This window comes from Zea mays, chromosome 9, assembly GCF_902167145.1.
Source record: "Zea mays cultivar B73 chromosome 9, Zm-B73-REFERENCE-NAM-5.0, whole genome shotgun sequence".
In the NCBI taxonomy this organism is placed as follows: Eukaryota; Viridiplantae; Streptophyta; class Magnoliopsida; order Poales; family Poaceae; genus Zea; species Zea mays.
The window spans coordinates 127,377,056-127,403,141 of record NC_050104.1 but is presented as its reverse complement, the minus strand read 5'-3'; the positions used below and the strand labels follow the sequence as shown (position 1 = coordinate 127,403,141).

Here is a 26,086-nt window from a genome sequence, read left to right as displayed (position 1 = left end):
CGATCACAACTAAAAATAGTATTGATAATTGAACCTGTACACATACATGAAAGATGCAAAAGTCTATTAGGAGAGGCAATAATTCCTCAAAATTGATCAAATTAGGTTACACCATGCTAATAAAAGTTTGAACAATTATTCCGATTCTAGAAAACCATGAAACCAATCAAGCATCTTCAAAACACATTATCATAACTGATAGAGGGTCGCGACAACTGAGCTGATTGAAAGTGTGGATGTACACACAGACTACCCAAATCAAAGTTATAGCCGATACAGAATTGGGGTGCCTATATCTTTTTTATATAAATCATGTAGTTGCTCCTAGGTTTGTCCAGTTTATTTAGGGGAAATATAATTTGGATCTACGTATTTACCAAAAGAACATAAAAATGACATAGAACTGGTGGTCTACGTGTTTATAATGCGGAGCGTACACGAGATCTGGTAATTGAGCATAATAACACATTCAAATTAGCATAAAAGACGTATTTAGGAATAAAAAACACAAGAGCAGGGCGATATGAGTAAAGAATGCACCAGAACAAGGAGGGGCACTTGGCGATGAGGTTGTCGCCGGCGAGGATGAACCCGGGGATGGAGAGGAAGCCCTTCTCGAGGAAGACAGAAACGGTGTACGTGCCCGTGACGGGAAGTTCGTAGGGCGCGGAGGCGGCGCGGGCGTGGTCCGGAGCGGGCGAGGGCGTGGATGGATCGCTGGTTGTCGGCGGCTGGGCAAGTCCGGAGGGGGCGAGGGTGCGAACGGGTCGTCGGTGCCCGGCGGCTGGGCAAGCCCGGAGGGGGCAAGGACGCGGACGCATCACCGGTGCCCGGCGGCTGGGCGAGTTCAGAGGGGGCGAGGACGCAGACGGATCTGAGCGAGGATGGAGGTGGTGGCCGGCGGCTGGGCAAGGACGCAGACGCTAGGGTTCGGCCGCCGCGAGAGTTACGGGAGAGATGAGCTGAAAAAATGAGTGCTCGGTTCCTTGATTCGTGGGCCCGATAGACGTAAGCTGCCCAGATTGCGGGGATACGATCTTTTCGTGGGCCCGGATGCCGCGAAACATGCGCACACCAAAAGTGTGTAAAACGTAACAAGATTGAGCATAACGCGTAGTTATAATTGACGTAACTAGGTGGCACAGTCAGCCAAAAAAGCGTGCGCGCCTGGTCGATACGGTGCGGTCAGCACACCTGGTCGGGGCTTCCATTAGTTAGAGAGAGCCCAGGGCTCTAAATACTATATATATATATATATATATATATATATATATATATATATATATATATATATATATATATATATATATATATATATATATAACGGCCATCTTACCATCGGTTGGCTCGACGGTAATAAAAAAAAAGGCAACCCAACAGGTGACATATGCCTAGATTTGCAAGTTTTTACAAGGAAAAAAAGGAAAATATATTAAATAAATGTAATGGTAATTTTCTTCCCAATAGCACTAGAGGTCTAACTTCCCCGTACCTACCAATCACAACATAAAAAACTGTGGCACGTGTAGCTTGAACAAATACAATGGTAAATTTTTGTGATTCCGTCACATAAAGTTACAGTTCCTCAACGGGCGATGCTGTTGCTATCCTAAAAAAGCTGCATCAGCTCCTTGTAATCTTGAGCCCCAAGTTAAACCCTCGGTCCGAGATTCTGCCCACAAGTTGCTTCCAAATTCAGGACTCTTGCAGGTCCTTATCTACGCAGGGCAATGCTATTGGCTAACTCTGCAGTTAGGTCGTAGCCTCTCCATTCAGTTCACAGGTATGCTGTAAGCAGATTTGTCACTTAGTTATCACCTGCTTCAGACCAACCAAGTGGATCATTATGAGATGCAGATGATGGGATGAATGAATGCAAAGCAAATTAACCTGGAGATAAGACACCTTGAAATTAAACATTTTGTTTTCTAAGCAATCCACAAATTGCAATTGAAGGTTTGTCTTAGTTCAGTCTGTTGAGTTTGTGTTGTGGATAGCAGGATTTAAACGAAAGCATCCTAATTTGAATCAGTCATGTCTATCAACAGCAATATCATATACTGAATATGTTATTTACAAATGGGATAATTGGCTTTCACAGTTATGGTTGTCTATGGTAAGGAAATAAATCAATAGTCTGACTAATTTTTTTATCCAAATGGTTTAATTCTTGCATTTCCATTAACCCATCAATTTTGGTCTAGTTTGCTCTCGTGCATCTAAGAAAACAATAAACAAGATACTTACTTGCATCAGGGTCGACATGGACAAAAAAGCTTGCAGCAACTATGAGGTAGCATAAGATGAGCATAAGACCTTTAAAATAGTTTGATGTGCCTTCCTGGAAAAACATATATAATAAAATGAAAACATTAGAACTAAAAATAGGCTACAAAACAGCCCGTGTAGTAACTTCATATACAGAGGAAAATAGAATAGGATGTTGCTTTGTTCTGTAAGCATACCTGTAGCATGAATGCCACCACTAGTACAGTTATAAAGAGAGTCGCTGTCTCGAACAGTTGAAAATTCAAGTCCATTTCTTGTCCCATCATCCAGCCAATTACCACGCAGAATGGAATCTGAAGATCATGAAAAAGAATACCAGAACAATTATTGGAAAAAGGTGGTATCTACTGTCTAAAACATGATTTGGCTAATGACAAAAAAATTGTAAAACCAGAGTAGGGTAGTTGTTGTATCTGTTACACTATGTATTATTATGGAATTCCTATTATTATTACCACAAACATGGAGATCTGTGTTGATGACCCTATCGCAACTCCCAATGTAATGTCCTGTTGTCATGGGAAAGTGAGGCTAAAGATGAATTCGTTTTGTAAAAATTGCAAAATGTGAAAAGGAAGGAGCAAAAATTACCAATTTGTTTTTCATGGCAAACATGATGGCGCTTGCATGTTCAGCAGCATTCCCCACAATAGGAAGCAGAATAACACTAATAAAGGCCACTGGCAAGTTTAATGAATCAGACGCACCCTGTTACAACATTTTAAAGAAGCACAGTTCAAGAAATAGAAAAACAGATAGAGGTAAAATAGAGATATATTTGGTCCTCTTTTCTACTTATTACTAACAAGAGGGAGAGAAGTAGAGAACATATGAATGTAATTGTCAGCAAGCTCTTCAGTACCTGAATGGCATCAACCAGGTACCCTGAGAGTACTGAAATCCAAATAGTCAATATGAAAAGCCAGCAGATGGCTTCCCCTTGTGTAATCTCCTTTTCATCCTCCTCCTCAGCGGCGGCTTCTTCCTGTTGTGGCAAGTAGAAATTCGAATTTGAAGTTTGCATATCACGAAAAATATAATGAAATATAAGAAATAATTATATTTGTATTTGATGTTCTCATTTGCTAGAATTTAGTTATGATGTCCTACATAAATATTAACTAAAATGTTTCTGATGATTACCTGTTTTAAATAGTTGTGCCCATAGTAAAGGAAAAATCAGGAGAACCAATATCTTGCTATGTTTCCCTGTTAACTGCATTACATTTATCTTTTGCCCTGATTTACAGCTTATCTACATCAACCTGATCCAAAATTCTAACAAAGCATAGTCCCCGTAAAATATAATCATTTTGTTACAAATAGAAGTGATCCCAGGTCTTTTTGTGCAACCAATGAATTTTCATATCCTTATGCATGCATTATTTGTTTTCCAGTTTCCAATGTTTGCAAAGATCTAGTGGTAAGCTACTTACATCACCAATTGGGCTGTACATACTGCGGTGGCTCTTTAGTTGAAAAAATAGATAGCTAGCATAGGCCACAAGCATGATGCAGCTGCTAAACCTTGAAAGAGCTACTTCAGATTTTCCATACTGCGCTTCTGAATGTGTGAAATGAAGCACTGCTGGGAACATAAGGCCTAAGACAGCCATCAACAGTAGTCCTGAGTTTACAACAGCTGATGCCTGCAATGATAGATGCAATAGAAACTGCAGTAATTCTTTAATAAAAAATGTTCAGGAAAACCAGATTTGTTAAATAGACTACCTTGTTGAAGACCTGGTCCCTGTCAGAATGGACAAGACCACCAGCAAAGAAAGCACACCCAAGAACCAGCAGCATATTTGACAATATTGAGCCTAGTAGTGACTGCTGGACGACCCGAATCATCCCATTTTTCAGTGCGTATATTGATATAATCATTTCCGTTGCATTTCCAAATGTAGCATTCAGTAGCCCCCCAACTTCAATTAGATGGAAAAGGAAAAAGGTTACATCTTTACAAAATACTAAGCAGCTGCTAAAGTTAAGATTTGCTTAGCCGCTTAGGAAAGATAGCACGGCATGGGACCAAAGAACATACCTGTTGGGCCAGTGTAGCAAGCAAGTTGCCTGCACACGAGGAATACAATAGCATCGGTTAGGACATAGGAGATGTATAGGACGGGAGAACTGAATCTTAATTACTTTACTAGCACAAGTAGTAACTGGGAACTAAAGTTACCGTCTTGTTGACACTTACTCAGTTGCGTATCCCAATCTCTCGGCCAACGGGGTAATGCCGATTAAGCTGAAAAGAAAAACCCATCCTTGCTGTGGAACTCGCATTTTATGGAAGCAAACAGGAAAGTGAAGGTGTAAGCTTATGAGTACTGCAACTTAAATGATGAACTTGCCAGTAAAGATTCAAACGCGGAAGGCGCCGCCGAAAGTAGAAAAATGTAAGAAACGAAGTGCGGGGCCGGGGTTCTTACGTGCGTTCCGGAGAGGTAGTGGAGCATGATGGCGAGCGGGCCGAAGGGGAGGAGCACGTTGATCTTGGCCTGGAAGATGACGACGCGCACGCTGGTGAGCGCCCTCTGCCACCTGCTCCCGGGCGCGAGCGACTCGGCCACGGCGGCGAGCGAGCCGATGTGCTCGAATTCCAGCGAGTGCATCTTCCGGGGCGGCGGCGCCGGCGACGCTAGCTCCAGCTCCAGCTCGTCGTCCCCGTCCCCGTGCGCCTGGAACCCCAGCGCGGGCTTCTCCGCCACCATCATCTGCGAGAGCGCGGCCCGAATCAGGGACCGCGCCGGCGGATCCGCGCAAATGCAGAGACGGCCTGGTCCGGTCCGGGCGGGCTGCCGGCGCAGAGCGGAGCACGCGAGCACTGCACTGGGTGGGGGTGAAGGCGGTTCCAATTCGATCAGGATCGCCGGACCAAGTGCGGAAAGGGAGGAGGAGGATAGACAGCGCGGTTGGGTTGGGGTTCGGACGCGCGGCGCCGAAGTGGTGATCGGATCTTCCGCTCACGGAGAAATGCGCTCGGCGAGGAAGGGGGGTGGGGGGAGAAGAAATGCGCGAGGAGACGCCGATGCGTCGGGTACGGCACGAGCACGAGCACGAAGCTGCCTGGGTGCTTCGAGGTGGGCCCGGGATGTACTCCAGGTGGGGGGCCCGGATCTTGCTGGGCCCACGTATCAGGGCGGAAAGCTGGCCTGGAGGCTGGCCCTACTCGCGTGGGAAGAAGAGAGGCCACTGGCCAGCACGGGGCATTCCGATTCTCTCTCTCTTCTTCGTACCCGCGCGGGCCCCCAGTATATCGATGACGTAGCGAGAGGATCCTGTGGCTGTGTAGTGGGGTTAGCAGGATCAGCCGGTGACAAGTGGAAAACTATGGAGGGTGACGATGATCAGAGGCTGATCATCACAGATGATAATAAAATAAATAAAGAATCAATAATACGCTCCTGATCATCTCAGATTGGTGGTGTTCCACTAATGCCCACTCTGCCCCCACAAAGAACAAAGTGAAAGGCTGAAAGCAGGAAGGAAAGGGTGGTAGGCTCGTAGCCACCCCTAGAAAGTGACCCTTTCGATAGTGGGGCTGTTTGGTGCGTGGCCTAAGCCGCCACGGCGCGCCATAGTTTTGTCGCCGCGGCTTAGACGTGCCATAGTTTTACCGCCGCAGGTGTGGCGGCCGATTTGACCGCCACGGCTTAGGCGCGTCGTGGCGTCGGACGCGCCGCACCAAACTGGCCCAGTATCTTTCTACAACATCCCTAGAAAGTTGTAAATAGATGTTTGACTGCTACAACTGCGAACAAAAACATTGTAGAAGTAATAGAAGATTAGAAGCCGCTACCAATTAAAACCAAACGGCAGCGTGTAATGTAGTAATACTACCATTGGCCCATACTCTGAGTGGCCCATATTCTGAGCTAGTAAATGTCTGAAAATGATACATTCATTACTCAGGTTGAACAAAGCCATTACTAGTTTAGTTATTTATAAACGAGGATTGGTTAAGGATGAGCAGAGCGAGGATTGGTTAAGGATGAGCAGGGGTCATCACATGGGGATGTCACACTAGGCCACATGATTGACGATGCCCTCTGCCCTGGAAAAAGTGGGAAGAGAGGGGGCTAAAAGGTTTGCTGAAATCAATCTCTGATGCTCATGAGTGGTAACTGACATATAATGAGATAAGCGTACTAACGCTAGCTTTATACTCCCTCCCTTTTTTTATTTGACACGTTTTAGTTTAAAATAAACTAACAGATGATAAATATTTGAGAAAGGAGATAGCAATTCGAGAAAGGAGATAGCAGTATATTTCATCTGTTCTTTTTTTATTTGCCAAGATTAAGTTCAAAACGAAAAATATTCGAGAACGGATATAGTATTATTTTATATTTTAATAAAAATGAGAAGAAACTAGCTATAAGTTAAATTAGTATTATTGATGGGGTTATTTTAGGGGAGGTTAGTAACTAATCCATACTAGTATTATATTACTAAAGGTGCCCTAATAGCTAGACTACGACAACAAGAACAGATCCAAGCTAAGCGTATCCCGAGAAAAACAAAAGAGATGGAGAGATCCAGGCATCCAGGGCCCAATGCTCGCGTCGTATGTCGCGCTCCGCTGCCGATGCATTTGACCGTACCAACAACTCGCAAGTGGTTACAGATGCATATGGCCTCTCACCAACTTGTGTACTCTCTCTTAACAAACAAACAATGCTTGAGAGATTAGCTCAGGAGCAAGTTGTACGTCTCCAAATGGCTGAGCTCCAGGCTTCCGTCCCGGCCGTACCACGACGTTGTTTTTCCAGATGTCGTACGTATAGCTGTGTTGTAAACCAAAGTCAAAAAAATGGTGGCTAGAATAGTGTCGGCGTTTCGAGACCGGGGGTCCCTAAGCCGACGAGTGAGTGTGCCGCGTGCCCCAGCCCAGATGGGTCGAGCGCGTGGGCGAGCGCGAAGGGGGGAAGCGAGGTGGCCGGAGACGGGCGTTAGAGAGGTGGAAATCCCGCGGCCTTCGTGTTCGTCCCGCGCCCAGGTCGGGTGCGCTTGCAGTAGGGGGTTACAAGCGTCCACGCGGGTGAGGGAAGCGAGCGGCCCCAAGAGAGCGCATGTCCCGTCCTCGTCCCCGCGCGGCCAACCTCCTCTAAGAAGGCTCTGGTCCTTCATTTTATAGGCGTAAGGAGAGGACCCAGGTGTACAATGGGGGTGTAGCAGAGTGTTACGTGTCTAGCGGGGGAGAGCTAGCGCCCTAAGTACATGCCGATGTGGCAGCCGGAGAGATCTTGGCACCCAGTTGGTGTGATGTCGTGGCCGTCGGAGGAGCGGCGGAGCCTGGCGGAGGGACAGCTGTCGGAGCGGTTGAGTCCTTGCTGACGTCCTCCTGCTTCCGTAAGAGAGCTGAGAGCCGCCGTCGTCACAGGGCATGCGGGGCGCCATCATTGCCTATCTGGCGGAGCTAGCCAGATGGGACACCGGTCTTGTTCTCTGCGGTCCGAGTCGGCTCGGGGTAGGGTGATGATGGCGCTTCCTGTTGACGTGACGGGCCCGCGCCCGAGGTCGGGCGACGTGGAGGCTCCTCCGAAGCCGAGGTCGAGTCTGTCTTCCTTGGCCGAGGCCGAGTCCGAGCCCCTGGGTAGGGCGAGGCGGAGGTCGTTCGGCAGAGGCCAGGGCGGAGTCCGAGCCCTGGGGTCGGGCGAAGCGGAGTTCGTCGTCTTCTGGGGCTGAGCCCGAGTCCGAGCCCTGGGGTCGGGCGGAGCGGAGTTCGCCGTCTTCCGGGACTTAGCCCGAGTCCGAGCCCTGGGTCGGGCGGAGCGGAGTTCGCCGTCTTCTGGACTGAGCCCGAGTCCGAGCCCTGGGGTCGGGCGGAGCGGAGTTCGCCGTCTTCCGGGACTTAGCCCGAGTCCGAGCCCTGGGTCGGGCGGAGCGGAGTTCGCCGTCTTCTGGGACTTAGCCCGAGTCCGAGCCCTGGGTCGGGCGGAGCGGAGTTCGCCGTCTTCCGGGACTTAGCCCGAGTCCGAGCCCTGGGTCGGGCGGAGCGGAGTTCGCCGTCTTCCGGGACTTAGCCCGAGTCCGAGCCCTGGGTCGGGCGGAGCGGAGTTTCCTATGGTGCCTTTGGCAGGGCCTGACTGCCTGTCAGTCTCACTCTGTCAAGTGGCACTGCAGTCGGAGTGGCGCAAGCGGCGCTGTCCTTCTGTCAGACCGGTCAGTGGAGCGCCGAAGTGACGGCGGTCACTTCGGCTCTGCCGGGGGGCGCGCGTCAGGATAAAGGTGTCAGGCCACCATTGCGTTAAATGCTCCTGCGACTCGGTCGGTCGGCGTGGCGATTTAGTCAGGATTGCTTCTTAGCGAAGGCAAGGCCTCGGGCGAGCCGGAGATGTGTCTGCCGTTGGAGGGGGGCCTCGGGCGAGACGGAAATCCCTCGGGGTCGGCTGCCCTTGTCCGAGGCTAGGCTCGGGCGAGGCGTGATCGAGTCGCTCGTATGGACTGATCCCTGACTTAATCGCACCCATCAGGCCTTTGCAGCTTTATGCTGATGGGGGTTACCAGCTGAGAATTAGGAGTCTTGAGAGTACCCCTAATTATGGTCCCCGACAGTAGCCCCGAGCCTCGAAGGGGGTGTTAGCACTCGCTTGGAGGCTTTCGTCGCACTTTTTTGCAAGGGGACCAGCCTTTCTCGGTTGCATTTTGTTCCGGTGGGTGCGCGCGAGCGCACCCGCCGGTTGTAGCCCCCGAGGCCTCGGAGGAGTGGTTTCACTCCTCCGAGGTCTTAATGCCTTGCGTAATGCTTCGGCTGGTCTGGTTGTTCCCTCATGCGAACTGGCCGTAGCCCGGGTGTACGGTCGGGGCCCAAGTTCTCGGGCTGGTATGTTGACGCTGTCAACGGTTCGGCCGGAGCCGGGTTTGCGAGAGCAGCCCCCGAGCCTCCGCACAGGGCGAGAGGGCGATCAGGGACAGACTCGGCTTTTTTACATACGCCCCTACGTCGCCTTTCCGCAAGGAGGAGGGGGGGAGAGCGCCATGTTACCCTCGATGGGCACCGAACATGGTGTCTCCGGTGAGCTGCAAGCGGGTAATCCGAGTGGACGTTCGTGCCCCGTTCGTTAGGGGTCGGCTAGGGGCCCAGAGGCACGCCCAAAAGTACCTGCGGGTGATCTGCCGGACCCGGTCCCCTGGCGACGGGGTCCGAGGGCTCGATGCCTCCCTCCGATGGGATTCCGTTACAAGATCGCTCCCGCTGGTCTCGGAAATGTCCTAGGGTACCTCGGGAGCGCAGCCCGAGCCTCGGTTATGTATTGAACGTACCCCTGGTCATCCCTCGCTCGGCGTCTGAGGCGACTGTGAACCCTTCGGGGGCCAGCCTTCGAACCCCTGATCAGTAATGGGCGCGGAGCCCGAGTAGCCTGAGGCGGCCGTGGAACCCTTCGGGGGGCCGGCCTTCGAACCTCTGACTAGTAGTGGGTGTAGGGCCCACGCGATCTGAGGCGGCTGTTGAACCCTTCGGGGGGCCAGCCTTCGAACCTCTCATCAGTAAGGAGGCTCGGAGCCTGGTTCCTTCACGGGGAAGGATCCTTTTCGGGGTATCCCCTTTCTCGGTCCCTATTGCAAGAGATAGAGAAAAAGGAGAAAAGGAAAAGGATACGAAATCGAACGACGCGGCGTACCTTTTTTGGCGCGGTTATTACGGTGAAGGTGAAGCGTCGCCCGCTTCTCCTGCCAGAAGCGCCGCCTGTCCTGCCGCGGAGTTAATGCGACGGGGCGAGTGGTTGGCGGGGTGTAACATCCTAAATCCATCAATCAAAAGCAACCCAATAATTTATTGGTTTCCAATAGAAAGGAAAAAATATTTATGTTTTCAAAAAAAATGGTGATATAAATAAATTGAACAATTTTTTTGGAGTAAATAAAATTTTATCAAGTGTTTGATGCATTCATGCCGAAGCACAATTTTTGTTTGACTCGATTTGTAAATCTAATACATTAATTTAATTTGGTGAGAAAATCTCATGTTATAAAATAATAGTGAGTTGTTAAAATAAGTATTTTTGAAGTGTTGATAATATCCTTAATTGTATTAAGTATAAATTTGTTATTTGGATTTAATTCTTGGACGGAGTTTCTTTCTCTAATAAATATATAATAAGTTGCTAGCGACTTTTTGAGAAAGATATTTTTTATATGTTAATAATATTTTTGGTTAATTTATGTTTTTGGAATATATAAATTGTATATATATTCAGAAATAAAAATAAAAAATAGTAATTTAAAAAAAAGAAAAAAAATGAATTTCGAAATAAATAAATAAAAGAAAAATAAAATAAAAAAAGAGATGAACGCACACATCTAAATTAAAAAAGAAATAAAAAAAAACAAAAAAAAAACACACACACACAAGACGTCCTCAGCCCAGGACCTCACGAGCTCTTCCTGCTATGACTTAAATGCATGTGGGTCCCACTCACTTTTTGCTCTCGTCTCCACCTGTACCTGCTCCTCTCCTTCCCAATTCTACGTACAGAAACGCTCGCACGAAACGGAGCCGCCACTGCCTCTTCGCTCGTCCGACGCCGCCGGTCCAGCTTTCAGCGCCCAGCTGCTCGCCAGAAGCCGCGCGACCCGCCCCAGGCACCCCAGCCGAGCAGCCCGAGCCGCGCAGGACTGCCCCGCGACCGCGACGCCCAGCGCCCAACGCGCCCGCGCCAGAAGCAGCACCATGCAGACCGACGCCGCGCGCCAGGAGCCTGCGCGGTGCGCGCCGAGCCCAAGACCCGAAGCCGCGCCCAATCCAGGAACTTTACCGCGTCCGTTTCTCCTCTGTGTGTTCAATACGTCTGTTCCTTTTCCTCCCCATTAATCCCTCCGATGATGAATGCCTTTGATGACAGCTTGAATGGCAGGCCGCCGTTTCTTCTCCTCCCTGGCGTCTCTCTCTCCCTCTCCTTCCTCTATAAATTGGACGCCGAGCTCCTCTATTCTCCTCCCCTACTCGAGCTCTCTTCCTCCCCAAGATCCCTCTCTCTCTCCCACTCGCCCACTCCATTGTCGGAGTTCGTCTACATCGTCGCCGTCCGCCCCGCTGTCCGTGGTGCCTCGCCGAAGACGTGCTCGAACCTTGTCCACGCCGCTCGCCGTCGTACCTCGCCGTTCGAACACTCTCTCTCGTCGACGTTCATCCAAGACCGTCGTTCATCCCAAGGTTGAAAACAACCCCAAAAGTTGATTTATGTTCTAAATCACGTTTTAAATTAATTTAGGAATTATTGTTGTAATATTGAGATAATGCGATTTGGCGATTCTCGTGTATGATTTTAGAGATCCCGATTTATAAGTGTTGCTAAAATCAAACACCGTGACAATACCTTGAATATGCGTATGATTTTATAATTTTAAAATGAGCACGATCACTATTCACTACTTCATTGATTTTCATACTAGAAAACGTTTACAGATTTAAATTCGCTTTAGTGTGCGGAGCAATAATTGGTTAGTATTGTGATAAGTGTAATCTTAGTGATATAAGAAATTGAAATAGATATTAAGCCACGTATTTCCGGTCGAATGAAAAATGTATAGATTTTACTGTTCATAATAAATGTATTCATAAGTATAGCACCTAAATACTTAGAATAGTAAAATGCTTATTTATATCATAATAACCATGAATAAGTTATTAAAGTCTCATTTAGTAATTTACAATTAATTCATAGTATATTAATGTCGGAAGAATTATAAATAAACAATTTTTAATAATAATATTAAAATGACTTAACTAGACACTCATACTTTTCTAATGAAGAAATTGATAGTTATGTTGATAAATATAGGTTTCTTACTAAAGAATTAGATAATTTGTTTCTAGTTCAAAATGACCTTTTAATAAACATCATGATTTTGATTTAATAAGATTCGTAATAGATGTTTAAGTGTAGCCGTACAAAATAGTAATATGTTATATAACTTTTCTAATAATGATATAATTGCTTAATTTAGTGCTCACACTGTCATAACTAAAATGATAGTTAATAAATATAGTATTTATTTTAATTATCTGGATCATTTATCCCTACAATAGAATTAAAGGTAATTAATAAACTAATTATCCTTTATCATAATCAAACCGATAGTCAATTTGTTCTTAACTAGATTTATGGCAGGATTAATGATTTCATAGAATTTAATCCACATTATATATGAATCACTTAGTTTTTCCTAAAGGATAAAATAAAGGAATTAGTGCTCATGTTATTGTTATAATTAAATTGTTAGTTTATGTATTGATTATAAATATACCTTTATTGATAATAACATAGACTTTGTAAAAGTGGAGATAATTAATTGTTTCATTATCTCTCACATAGAATCTATTTAAGCCATGTGTATTCTTAATAAAAGTATAAAGATAATTATTTGTTTCATTATCTTTCCATATAAAACATGTTTAGGCTTATATATTAGCTTCTCATCAATTAATGTTTAATAATGTGTTTCGTAACTCATTAACCTTAGATATATAACATATATCTTTTTTTTATAAAATGTTAAAAAGGTTTAATAATGTTATAATGTGTTTTATCCTATAAACCCTTAATCTTAGACATATCACATATGACGTTTTATAAAGAATTAATTTGATGAATCTAATATTTGTATTTTTTTAATTAAGATATTTTAAGCTCATGTCTTATTTTATAAAGTATAGATCACACATTTTTGAAAAGAATACCCTCTTATTATAACCATTACTTACGACGTTTTTGAAAAGCGAACGCTCTTTTCGTTAGGCTTTCTTTTAGCTTTACGTATGATGAATGTTGTATGTTATTGAGTGGTGCTTGTTCTTCTTGTTTGTTTGTGTGATATTCAGTGGTTGATCTAGTAGTTAAGAATCAAGATCTATTCAGATCCGTGGAAGAACCTCAAGTTTTCAATAAGCAAGGCAAGTGGACTTCTCCCTCTGCATACTCTGTTTGATCCCAAACAATACATTTAATAAAGTTTACTCTTTTGGATATATATGCATAATTTGATGGGTTACCTATTTAGATAACCTTTCCAACCTTACTCCTTGTTTAACCTGGGGTTATGATTTAATCAAGTAGCTATGCTATTGCTACAACTTAACTTTATGCAGTCACTCCCGTTTATGATATTAATGTTCCAAACTTGGTAAGATTACTTTGTTGTTGTGAACCCGATGGTTAAACAAGATTATTGCATATTAATTGGAACATGGAGTGACCACCCGGGAAAACAGTGCTACCATGAGAACTATCATGGCTCTGGTCTTGGCTAAATAACTAGGGAAGTCTTATGTTGGGTGCTGGTCGTGGTCGACAGGAACGGGGGCATCTGGCAAGCTCTTATAGTTCCGGCTCAGGCAGATTGGATACGGGCATAGTTCCCAAAGCTTTACCCTGTAGTCTGGACTATAAGTTGGTTACGGTAGGTGTGCCTTATGCAGTTTGACCATTTCCAGCATTTGCGTAATGAGGACTCTAGGGAGAAGTCTCGTAGTGAGACCCTGGCCATTCACCTCGGAAGTGAATACGGGTCTAGCTAACCCGGGCTAGAAGGGAATCGCGACTCATGGGTAAAGATGTGCCACCTCTGCAGAGTGTAAAACTGATATATCAGCCGTGCTCACGGTTATGAGCAGCCTGGACTCCTCACATGATAATTGAACTTGAAGATGAAAATAAATCGAGATCCGATGATCTGCCAATGGTTTGCTTAAGTGGTTTCACTTAAGTGTTTTTTATATACTCTTGTACCTTTGTTTAATGGGAATACTTGGGAATCACACTTATTAGTAAGACATGTGTTGTTAATAAAATGTTGACCAACTAAAATGCTTACTGCTCAACCTCAGCCTCACCTTGTTAGACTTGCATTAGTTTTTCCCCCACTTGCTGAGCCCCGACCATAAGTGAGCTCACCCTTGCTTAATTTTGATCAGAAGTTGCAGATGAAGATATGATGCTGAACTCCATGGATGCTAGTCTAGTGATACCCCCGGTCATCTTCCTGTGGATGGATGTCCATGTTCGTTGTACTTTGGTGAATAAAGGTTAAGACATTATGTCTGTTCGAAGTGTAATATGTTAATATAATCGTTATTTACGCTCTTATGCATTGTTCTTTTGATATATTACACTTGTGACGTCAACATATGTGTGGAAATAGATCCTGGCACACATATGCTATGCACCCGGCTCTGCCCTTGGGAAACGGGTGTGACAGAAGTGGTATCAAAGCCAAGTTGACCGTAGGTCGCTAGATTAGTTAGAAATGGAAAGCCCAGTCAGTCTTTCAAAGCCTGATATATTTTCCTCCATAAAAACTTACTTTATATCATGACTCGTCTCTTTTATTTTCAACTCTACTTATCTGATTCTTTGTCTATCAGAAGATTCTAATGAGAAGCATTGCAAGATGATCAAGCTAGGATTGCGGAACTTGAAGCGAAGTTTGCCAGAAGAAACCTTTTTGAAGCTATCGACGATGCCCCATTCTCTGTCTTATCCCCGCCCCGCAAGAAGTTCTCGTTATAGATCTCTTGGATCTATTACCATTCTTCTTGGCTAGGTTGATAGGATAGTTCTTTAGTATTAAGATTTTCGACTAGATCGGTAATGGCGATATTATATTATATTATAAGTGGTTTTCTAATCCCTAATATTGCTATATAACCCTTGACTTCTTATACTTTTGTTGTCTTGCCATTGTATTGCCACCCTTGTGCAATATCCACCTTGATATATTAAACTTTTGCCTCTCTACTTTTCTCCTCGATAATGCTTTCTCCCTATTGAATTCTTATACTTTTGCTTTCGTGCCATTGTATTGCCACCCTTGCGCAATATCTACCTTGATATATTAAACCTTTGCCTGTCTACTTGTCTCCTTGATAAAGCTTTCTCCCTAACTCACTTTATACCCTTGGTTGTATCATTTATCCTAACTTTAATAGTTCATGGTTATCTTATTTCACTATTGACCACCGACAAATATGTCTTTTCTAACTCCTTGATAATTCTTACCCAACTCCTTGATGTTATAACATCTTTCTTATTCCAAACCTTGTCTCACCTTTTGTTTTGGTTGAGTGAGTACAATTGGATTGTGTTGTGCTGGTATGCTTGAGTTCATTGTCCTTTGTGTTCATGTTTGATTTGCTTCTTTGAAATGATTGTTGGTGTATTGTGTGACTTTTGTCCACAATGACATCAGTTAGCTAGGTAAAACCTTAGATAGATGGGTTTTCTCTGCTCTCTATAATCTGTCTTTGCTCAACCCTTTCGTCCCTTCCATTCTTCCATACCCATACAGATGTCAGACCTTGGAATGTCAACTACAAGTGATGTCACTAAATGCAAAGAATGTGGTGTGTTGACAAGTCAAAACAACACTATAAATCAAACAGCTGATGAAAAGACATTCAAGACACAAAAGGATGCACAACCAAACCAACAAACAAGTGAACTTGGAACATGTTGTTGTTGTGAGTACTATGGAATTCCTTGTCGCCAGATCAGTACAAATGAAAGTGAAAGTACAAAACAGAAGAACCGAATTTTATTTTCTGGCATAAACAGACAAATGTCTCCCCAAGAACATCTAATAGCAGATTCTCTCGTACCTAATGCACTGTCAGATGATGAATTACAAAGTATTCCAAAAAAGAAACATCATAAGGATGCCCAGCCCCAAGAAGAAACACATGAGTGTTACATTGATGGATGGACTATTACTTGCACACAGTTTCAGCCTCGTCGTCGCATCAGGTCCAAGAAACAAAAAGGGAAACATGGAAAAAGTCAAGAAATAACTTCAAGAAAAGCTTGCTATCAATGTGGACGTGAAGGTCATTACTTCCGTAACTGTCCTGAGAAAAGTTCACTACAGATCACCTCCGAGATGAAGTTATCTCAGTCTCCAGACAAAGAATATGAACAAAAATGCACAGAAACTTCTATCGATATCATGAAGACAACTCAACCAAGTAACTTATCAAGTCGTGCTTGCTTTGGCTGTGGTGATACCGGCCATCTTGTTAATGGTTGTCCTAAGAAAGATGTGGAGATCAATAAGGTCCAAAAGAAAAGACAACACCCTCAAACCCATGCATCAACAAAGAATAAACAACGGAAAGAGTCCACAGGAAGGATAAGTTATGCAGTGACAGGAACCATTCCATATGATGATGCAGTAATTTTTGGAACACTAGTCATTCACACAACCATCGCCACCGTGTTGTATGATCCTCGTACAACACATTCTCTTATCAGTGCCCAGTTTGCAACAAAGTATGGTATCTTTAAGTGTCCCTTGAGATCAAGCAAGACCATCAGTGCACCCGAAGGAAAAATGTTAGTAAACTACATATGTCCAAAAGTAAGTGTTAAAATCAACGGGATAGATTTTCCAGTTGATCTCCTAGTGATAGAATCAATGGGAAAGGATGTGATTCTTGGAAAGAATTGGTTACAAAGAACTAAAGCAGTAATCCAACATACTGAGAGAACCATATGTCTAGAAACTCCATCTGGAGAAAGAATGGTAGTTGAAGACGATCGATCTCCAGCCCTGAAGATTGGTACATCTATCAAGGAAGAATAATATATCGTTTAGCTAGAAGGAGTATGTCTCACAAAAAAAATGTCAAGTTGTTGCCCCTTTCAAGATTTGTAATCGTGCCAAGTGATCTATGAATAAATTTGGAGAATATCTCGCACCTATTGTGTTTTGCCTCTTTATAAAGAAAATAAAGTATGGTGTCATCTACTATATGCAAACCATGTGATGCTCTACTCTAGTTGCCCTAAAGTCCCGCTCAAGTCTTTGTCTCAATCTGTGCTCAAAGAAATACTGTTGGATCAGAAAGATGATTTGGATATCATGCTCTGTAATTTATAAGGTTCAAAAGGATCTATGCTAAGGATTATAACACTTGTACGCTCTTGTAGTATGATGAAGCTAGGAGAAATATGAAACCACCCTTGTTCCTTGACCAATCTTGGAAATCAAAAAGTTGTGTTCGCCCTTTATCTTCATATCGTTCAAGCCGCTTATGTAATCTTGTCTCACTATCTCTTTTACTCTCTAACCATATGATGAACCCCAATGGAAATGAAGTAAATGATGCCAACGACAATATTCCTACCTTAACAACTATGAACGAGAGAAATGAGTCACGGAGATATTCGATGAATGGAATGAAGAACAACAAAAGGAATAGAAAAATGTTTGGATACATGATTAGTCCACCTCAAGCGAAAGCCACGAAACACATGGATACCCAAACAGAAAAATCAAGTCAGGCTCAGCTTCATGAGATACAGACACCCAATGAACCCTCACCCCCTGTTGGTCAAGCAAAGTTGACTCGCAAAGAACTCAAAGCAAGAGGTGCTTGCTACTACTACAAAAATGAAGGACATATTATTCGTCAATGCCCTAAGAAGCGTCTAGACCGACTTAAGAAGAAGGCCGCGAAGCAGTCCCCAGCTAGCATCAAGACAACGCCTGAAATACTAGAAGAGGAAAGCTATAATCCAGGAGATCAGCCAGTCTATAAGTACGATGATAAGGGTCGCCTGATTAGTATACATTGCGAAGCAAGGAAGGAATAAGTTTCTTAAGTTTGGAAGAGTCCGGTGTGAACCAAGAACCTATGAATAACCATGTATCGCCTTCGTTTTCTTGCTAGTCATCCCTAATCTCGAGGACGAGATTCTTTTTAGGGGGTAGATTTTGTAACATCCTAAATCCATCAATCAAAAGCAACCCAATAATTTATTGGTTTCCAATAGAAAGGAAAAAATATTTATGTTTTCAAAAAAAATGGTGATATAAATAAATTGAACAATTTTTTTGGAGTAAATAAAATTTTATCAAGTGTTTGATGCATTCATGCCGAAGCACAATTTTTGTTTGACTCGATTTGTAAATCTAATACATTAATTTAATTTGGTGAGAAAATCTCATGTTATAAAATAATAGTGAGTTGTTAAAATAAGTATTTTTGAAGTGTTGATAATATCCTTAAATGTATTAAGTATAAATTTGTTATTTGGATTTAATTCTTGGACGGAGTTTCTTTCTCTAATAAATATATAATAAGTTGCTAGCGACTTTTTGAGAAAGATATTTTTTATATGTTAATAATATTTTTGGTTAATTTATGTTTTTGGAATATATAAATTGTATATATATATTCAGAAATAAAAATAAAAAATAGTAATTTAAAAAAAAGAAAAAAAATGATTTCGAAATAAATAAATAAAAGAAAAATAAAATAAAATAAAGAGATGAACGCACACATCTAAATTAAAAAAGAAATAAAAAAAACAAAAAAAAACACACACACAAGACGTCCTCAGCCCAGGACCTCACGAGCTCTTCCTGCTATGACTTAAATGCATGTGGGTCCCACTCACTTTTTGCTCTCGTCTCCACCTGGTAGGCTGGTACCTGCTCCTCTCCTTCCCAATTCTACGTACAGAAACGCTCGCACGAAACGGAGCCGCCACTGCCTCTTCGCTCGTCCGACGCCGCCGGTCCAGCTTTCAGCGCCCAGCTGCTCGCCAGAAGCCGCGCGACCCGCCCCAGGCACCCCAGCCGAGCAGCCCGAGCCGCGCAGGACTGCCCCGCGACCGCGACGCCCAGCGCCCAACGCGCCCGCGCCAGAAGCAGCACCATGCAGACCGACGCCGCGCGCCAGGAGCCTGCGCGCCGAGCCCAAGACCCGAAGCCGCGCCCAATCCAGGAACTTTACCGCGTCCGTTTCTCCTCTGTGTGTTCAATACGTCTGTTCCTTTTCCTCCCCATTAATCCCTCCGATGATGAATGCCTTTGATGACAGCTTGAATGGCAGGCCGCCGTTTCTTCTCCTCCCTGGCGTCTCTCTCTCCCTCTCCTTCCTCTATAAATTGGACGCCGAGCTCCTCTATTCTCCTCCCCTACTCGAGCTCTCTTCCTCCCCAAGCTCCCTCTCTCTCTCCCACTCGCCCACTCCATTGTCGGAGTTCGTCTACATCGTCGCCGTCCGCCCCGCTGTCCGTGGTGCCTCGCCGAAGACGTGCTCGAACCTTGTCCACGCCGCTCGCCGTCGTACCTCGCCGTTCGAACACTCTCTCTCGTCGACGTTCATCCAAGACCGCCGTTCATCCCAAGGTTGAAAACAACCCCAAAAGTTGATTTATGTTCTAAATCACGTTTTAAATTAATTTAGGAATTATTGTTGTAATATTGAGATAATGCGATTTGGCGATTCTCGTGTATGATTTTAGAGATCCCGATTTATAAGTGTTGCTAAAATCAAACACCGTGACAATACCTTGAATATGCGTATGATTTTATAATTTTAAAATGAGCACGATCACTATTCACTACTTCATTGATTTTCATACTAGAAAACGTTTACAGATTTAAATTCGCTTTAGTGTGCGGAGCAATAATTGGTTAGTATTGTGATAAGTGTAATCTTAGTGATAAAAGAAATTGAAATAGATATTAAGCCACGTATTTCCGGTCGAATGAAAAATGTATAGATTTTACTGTTCATAATAAATGTATTCATGTCACACCCGGTTTTGGAAGGCAAACCGAATGCGAACTATGTACGTGCCAGGATCAGAACTCACGTACACAGCGATTACATAAATGAACATCATCACACAATGCTCGAATAATAACATAAAAGAGTACTTATTACATCATAGAGTCATAGACATCCACATAGTCATTGTCTTAACAAGTAAAACAAAGTGCTAAGCGAAACGCAGTAAAGATAAGGCCTTCACAGGCAGCTGACTGGGGGTTGCCGCCAACCCACACCTAGAATTCATCGTAGTCTTGGAACTCCTGGAAGTCTCCTTCCACGGCTTCACCTTCTCCTGAGCAGTGGTTACAATGCGGACAACCTGGTGTTTTGTGGTAAAGCAAGGATGAGTACACATCAACGTACTCAGCAAATGTCCCGTTTGGCTGAGGTGGACTAGCTTTATGTGGGGTTAGGCTCAAGCAGTTGCTTTTAATTGGTCAGGTATTTATCATTAGTAGAAGCCAGATTTTAGCATTAACCAACCCGTAAACCATTTCCTCATCGAGGAACATCATCATCACAGTCGAACCAAAACCATATCATAATCATTGTATCTCGAACCATCTGTATCTCTAATCAAAGAGGATCCCAAGGCTGCTCTTAACCGTGAGCACGGCTGATATACCAGTTTCACTACCCTCTGCAGAGGTTGCACACTTTACCCATGAGTCATGATTCCCTTTCTACCCGGGGAGAGCTAATCCCCATTGACCACTACCTAGGTGGTCCGGCAGGGCATCACTACGTAGCTTTTACAAAGATTCCCTAGAGATCGTAGCTGCCCGTTAGGTTTCTCCAGTTTGATAAACACAGTACCCCTCCCCGCAGGAGAGTGACTAACAAAGAGCAAAACGAAAGAACCTCGGCACTCAGCCTCGGCAGAGCAAGCACTGTGCCTGGACCCCATTGACGGCACGACGGCTAAGCAACTACACCTCTAGTTCATCCAATTAATCAGCTAAGGGCATCCCATTTCACCCTCATGGTTGCACTGTTATCCCGGGTGGTCTCTCAACGAACAAGTCCTTACGGAGAGGTACTCAGGAAACAGCCTGAGCCCCCTAGAGTATCACAAGATCATCAACATCAACAGGATAACGGTATCATAAATAGCCACATCATGTTCATTGATTATGTTAAAGCAATAGCAAAGTGCTAACCATAATAGCCCATAAGGTCATCAAGGATAAAGTAAAGTGTAAAGCTAGTCAATCCTTAGGTTTCAAGTAAGTAATGCGGGGTAGTAAGTTATAAATGAATAGGACATAATGGGACGGAGGACACTTGCCTTCACCAAACTGCTGATCAGGGACTTCCTCTGCAACTGCCTCGGGAAACACAGACTGCTCGTTGTCTACGTAAAGCAATCATTCACACTATGCACTTGGGAAAATAACAAACAAAAACAATATACCAAACATATGCAGCAGAGAGAGGTCACAAGTTCATACTAGAAAAGAGATAGGCACTCTAGTGTTCCCTAGGTCTGGGGTAGAGGACTATACAAAGTGATTCATTATCCACTAATCAGGTTCAAGTCAGTGGTGGGATTAAATAATTATCTGGTTTAAGTTCCTAAACTTAAGTGTTTGAGTCCATAAACTTAAGTGCTCCAACTTTTATTAAAGTCTACCATCTTTTATTTATCTCAAATAGGGTTCCCATAACATTAACTTTATCCTAATGATTAACCATTAATTGGGACATGGAAACAGCAGGGAAACATTGCATAAATAGATAGATAATAATATTATGAACATTTTGCAATTTGAAGCACCTAATTTGGAGTTCATATGACAAAGTTATGAATTTTACAAGTTTAGGGGTTAAAATTATACCCTAAGGACTTATTTTGAATTAAATAAAAGGTCCGAGGACCTAACTGCGAGAAACCAGGGACGGCGGGCGCAATTTCCAGAAAACAGGGGGGTTCTTTAAGAAAATGCGCGGGCGAAGGGGTATCGGGCGCCTACAGCCGTTGGATCTCAGATCTACGGCCAGGATTAGATCCCGCGGCGGGCGCGCGGGCGCGCGGCGGCGTGAGCGGCTGACAGGCGGGGCCGGGCGGACAGCGCGGGCGCGGGCGACTGGCAGGCGGGACCGGGCGGGCAGAGCGCGCGGGCGGACTGACAGGCGAGGCCGGGCGGACAGCGCGAGCGCGCGGGCGAGCTGACAAGTGGGGCCTAACGGGCAGAGAGACGGGGTGAGGGGGCAGTGGGCCTGGGCCGCTGGATCTCCGGCGGACGGCCATGATTAGGTCCGGGCGAGTTGAATCAGGGCCGCCCGATCTGGGTTGAACGGCGGAGATCGGATGGGCGGCCTGGGTCTTTCCTACGGCTAGCTGGGGCGGCGGCGCTCGTCCCCGCGGCGGAGGGCTCGCCGGAGACGAGGGGCGCGGGCGATTGGCGGGGCTCTGGGGTGACCTGGGTGGTCGGGGAGGTCGGGGAGGGCGCGGGGAGTTCTCTGGTGGGGTCTGGGTCGGGGCAGAGGCACCGGAGGGGGGCGATTCACGGCGGAGCGGCTCGGCGGCGGGATTACTCTACTCCGGCGAGGAATTACACACGGCAGAGAGCAAAACAAGGGGCGATAGGGGCGGGAGAGGTCCCTTACCTCAAGGCGGGCTCCGGGGACTCCTCGGCGGCGACGGAGACGCGACGGTGGCCCGGGTCGACGGTGGCGGCTGCACGGCGGACGACGGGTGAGCGCGGGCAGAGAGAAATAAGGAGGGGGAGAGGGAATTGGGGCGCGTTCCGGGTTGCGGACGTCGGGGCGGAGCTCACCGGGGCTAAGGGCGCGGCGGAGCTCCAACGGCGACGGGGAACCGAGCTCGGGACGGCGGGGGTTATGGCGGCGGCGCTCTGCGTGCGCGCAGCGAGGGGGAAAGAGGGTCTACTGGAGCGCAAATGGGGGAGAGGGTGAGGGCGAGTGGGGCTCGGGGCACAAGTGGCCAGGGGCGGGTCAGTTCCGAGCTCCACGCGCGACGTGGGCGCGGGGAAGGCGGACGCGCGCAGCTCGGCGGCGGTTACGCGGGGACGACGGGGCTGACAGCCCGGGCCCGCGACGCAGAGAGAGAGAGAAGAAAGCGGGTGCGGGCGGGGAAACGGCAGCGCCGACAGGCCGGGCCCGCTGCGCAGAGAGAGGAGGGGGGGAGAGGCGCGCGCGCGAGGTGGGCCGACTGGGCCGAAAGGCCGAGGGGGGCGGGGAAGTGGGCTGCTTTGCCTTTTTCTTTTATTCTGAATTGTTTTTCCCTTTTCTTTTTACTTATTCTATTTGATTCAAATTCAAATGAGCCCCAAATCCAAATTAGACTTTTTGAGAATTATGCACCAAACAAAAGTGAAATCTAGGGTTCAACATGATGCAACAATTCATACTCCCTTAGGGTTTAACATAATAAACTATAACTACAAGTAAAATAAGCACTTAGCTCCTATAGAAATGAGAGAGAAAAGAATGAGGAAGGATGAGAAAAGGAAGTAACACCTGAATTTGTGAATATGAGCAAAGAAATTTTATACCACCAAATTCAGGGTGTTACAAACCTATCCCCCTTAAAAGAATCTCGCCCCGAGATTCAAGGTTGGTCAGCAAAGAGTTCAGGGTATTTGGCCTTCAGATCATCTTCTCGTTCCCAGGTTGCTTCTTCCTCAGAGTGGTGACCCCATCTGACTTTGCACATTCTGATGGTATTCCTCCGGGTGACTCTGTCTGCAAACTCCAGAATTTGCGTTGGCTTCTCTACGTATGTCAGATCCTCCTGGACTTCCAAACCCTCCACTGGCAACTGTTCTTCTGGTACTCGCAGACACTTCTTCAATTGCGACACATGGAACACATTGTGCACTGCTGACAAGCTCTCTGGTAGGTCAAGCTGGTAGGCCACTTCTCCACGCTTTGCTTGAATCTGATATGGTCCAACGTACCGAGGTGCTAACTTGCCTTTAACTCCGAACCTTCTGACTCCCCTGATAGGTGACACCTTCAGATAGACGTAGTCTCCCACTTCAAAACTCAGTTCCCTTCTCCTTCTGTCAGCATAGCTTCACTGTCTTGACTGGGCTGTCTTCAGGTTCTCCCGAACCATTTTAATATTCTCTTCGGCTTCAAGCAAGATGTCGGGGCCAAACACCTGTCTCTCTCCAGGCTGGTCCCAATGCAGCGGAGTCCTACAACTCCGTCCGTAGAGTGCCTGAAACGGTGACATCTTCAAGCTGGCCTGGTAACTATTGTTGTAGGAGAATTCTGCATAAGGTAACCTTTTGTCCCATCCTGACTTGTCTTGCAACGCACAGGCTCTCAACATATCTTCTAGGATCTGGTTAGTTCTTTCAGTCTGGCCGTCTGTCTGCGGGTGATAAGCTGAGCTGAAGTTCAAATGTGTGCCCAAAGCTTCTTGTAGCTGCTGCCAAAAATGAGATGTGAACTGCGTTCCTCGATCTGACACTATCTTCTTCGGCACACCATGAAGGCAGACTATCCGTGACATGTATAACTCAGCTAACGTTGCTCCGGTGTATGTCGTCTTCACAGGTATGAAATGGGCCACCTTTGTTAAGCGGTCCACAACCACCCAGATGGAATCGTAGCCGGCCCGGGTGCGAGGTAGGCCAACTATAAAATCCATCCCGATCTCATCCCACTTCCACTGAGGAATCCGCAATGGCTGCAACAATCCGGCAGGCCTCTGGTGCTCCGCTTTGGTTCTCTGACAGCTATCACAGATGGCGACATATTCTGCGATCTCTCTTTTCATGCCATACCACCAAAACCTCCTTTTTAAATCCTGGTACATCTTCTCACTTCCAGGGTGTATGGAGTAGGCTGTCTCATGAGCTTCCTTGAGGATCAGTTCCCGAATAGGTCTGAGGTCGGGAACACACAATCGGTCCTTGAACCAGATTACCCCTTCTTCATCCTCTCGAAAGTCTTTGCCTCTTCCTTCTAGGATCAGCTGCCGGATCTTGTTGATGTTTTCGTCATCCTTCTGCCCTTCTTTGATCTCCCGCTCTAGGGTGGGCTCTAATTCCACTGTCACTCCTTGCGTACTATTCAGGAAACCGAGGCTCAGTCTGTCAAACTCCTTGGCTAACTCATACAGCATTGGGTGCGAGGCCAACATATTGACTTGACTTTTCCTGCTCAGAGCATCTGCAACAACATTGGCTTTGCCCGGATGGTAATGTATCTCCAACTCATAGTCTTTGATCAGTTCCAACCATCTTCGCTGCCTCATGTTTAACTCTGACTGGGTGAATATGTACTTCAGACTCTTATGATCTGTGTAGATGTCACACTTCTGCCCATACAGGTAATGTCTCCAGGTCTTTAAGGCATGAACCACTGCTGCCAATTCCAGGTCATGTGTGGGGTAATTTTTCTCATGGATCTTCAGCTGTCGAGACGAGTACGCTACAACTCTCCCTTCTTGCATTAGCACACATCCCAATCCGGTGTAAGAAGCGTCGCAATACACTGAGAATGACTTGTGGACATCAGGCAGGACTAACACAGGAGCTGTAGTCAATCTATTCTTCAGTTCCTCAAATGCTTCCTGACACTTTTGAGTCCACTTAAACTCAACTTTCTTCGCTAGTAACGCTGTCGTCGGTCTAGCAATCTTTGAAAAGCCTTCAATGAAACGCCTGTAATATCCAGCCATTCCAATGAAACTCTTGATCCCACGAACGTCCTTCGGTGCTTTCCAGTTCAGGATATCTGCTACTTTCTTTGGATCCACTGCTAACCCATCTTGGTTTATGATGTGACCCAGAAACAAGACTTCGTGAATCCAGAACTCGCATTTGCCCAGCTTGGCATACAACTGATGCTCTCGAAGTCTTTGCAATACCATCTTTAAATGCTCTACATGATCTTCCTCACTTTGAGAGTATATGAGAATGTCGTCGATGAACACTACCACAAACTTGTCCAGATAATCCATGAACACACTATTCATCAGGTACATAAAGAAGGCTGGCGCATTTGTCAAACCAAAGGACATAACCGTGAACTCATATAACCCGTACTTGGTGATGAATGCCGTCTTCGGTATATCCGAGGGTCGGATTCTGAGTTGATGATAACCAGATCTTAGATCTATCTTCGAGAATACGCTGGCACCTCTGAGCTGGTCGAACAAATCTTCTATCCTTGGCAGGGGGTACTTGTTCTTGACAGTGACTTCATTCAAGGCTCTGTAGTCTATGCACATCCTTTTGGTAC

At 45.6% G+C, this 26,086-nt stretch overlaps 1 protein-coding gene across 2 annotated transcripts; it reads right to left on the bottom strand.

The window, feature by feature from the left end:
- Nucleotides 1-1,358: 1,358 nt before the first annotated feature.
- On the bottom strand, nt 1,359-5,575 carry LOC100286108 (uncharacterized). 2 transcript variants are annotated; one of them, NM_001158996.3, is made up of 11 exons: nt 4,728-5,575; nt 4,496-4,566; nt 4,337-4,365; nt 4,021-4,217; nt 3,726-3,938; nt 3,152-3,274; nt 2,881-2,997; nt 2,745-2,798; nt 2,466-2,582; nt 2,248-2,341; nt 1,359-1,818 (listed from the first exon to the last, which is right to left on the bottom strand). In NM_001158996.3, the coding sequence occupies exons 1-11, from the start codon at nt 5,010-5,012 to the stop codon at nt 1,808-1,810; spliced, it is 1,311 nt and encodes a 436-aa protein (NP_001152468.1). In that variant the 5' UTR covers nt 5,013-5,575; the 3' UTR covers nt 1,359-1,807. The 2 variants fall into 2 exon arrangements, with proteins under 2 accessions (NP_001152468.1, XP_020399324.1); XM_020543735.3 differs by having other exon boundaries at nt 1,368-1,821; nt 4,728-5,434.
- Between the last annotated feature and the right edge of the window lie 20,511 nt (nt 5,576-26,086).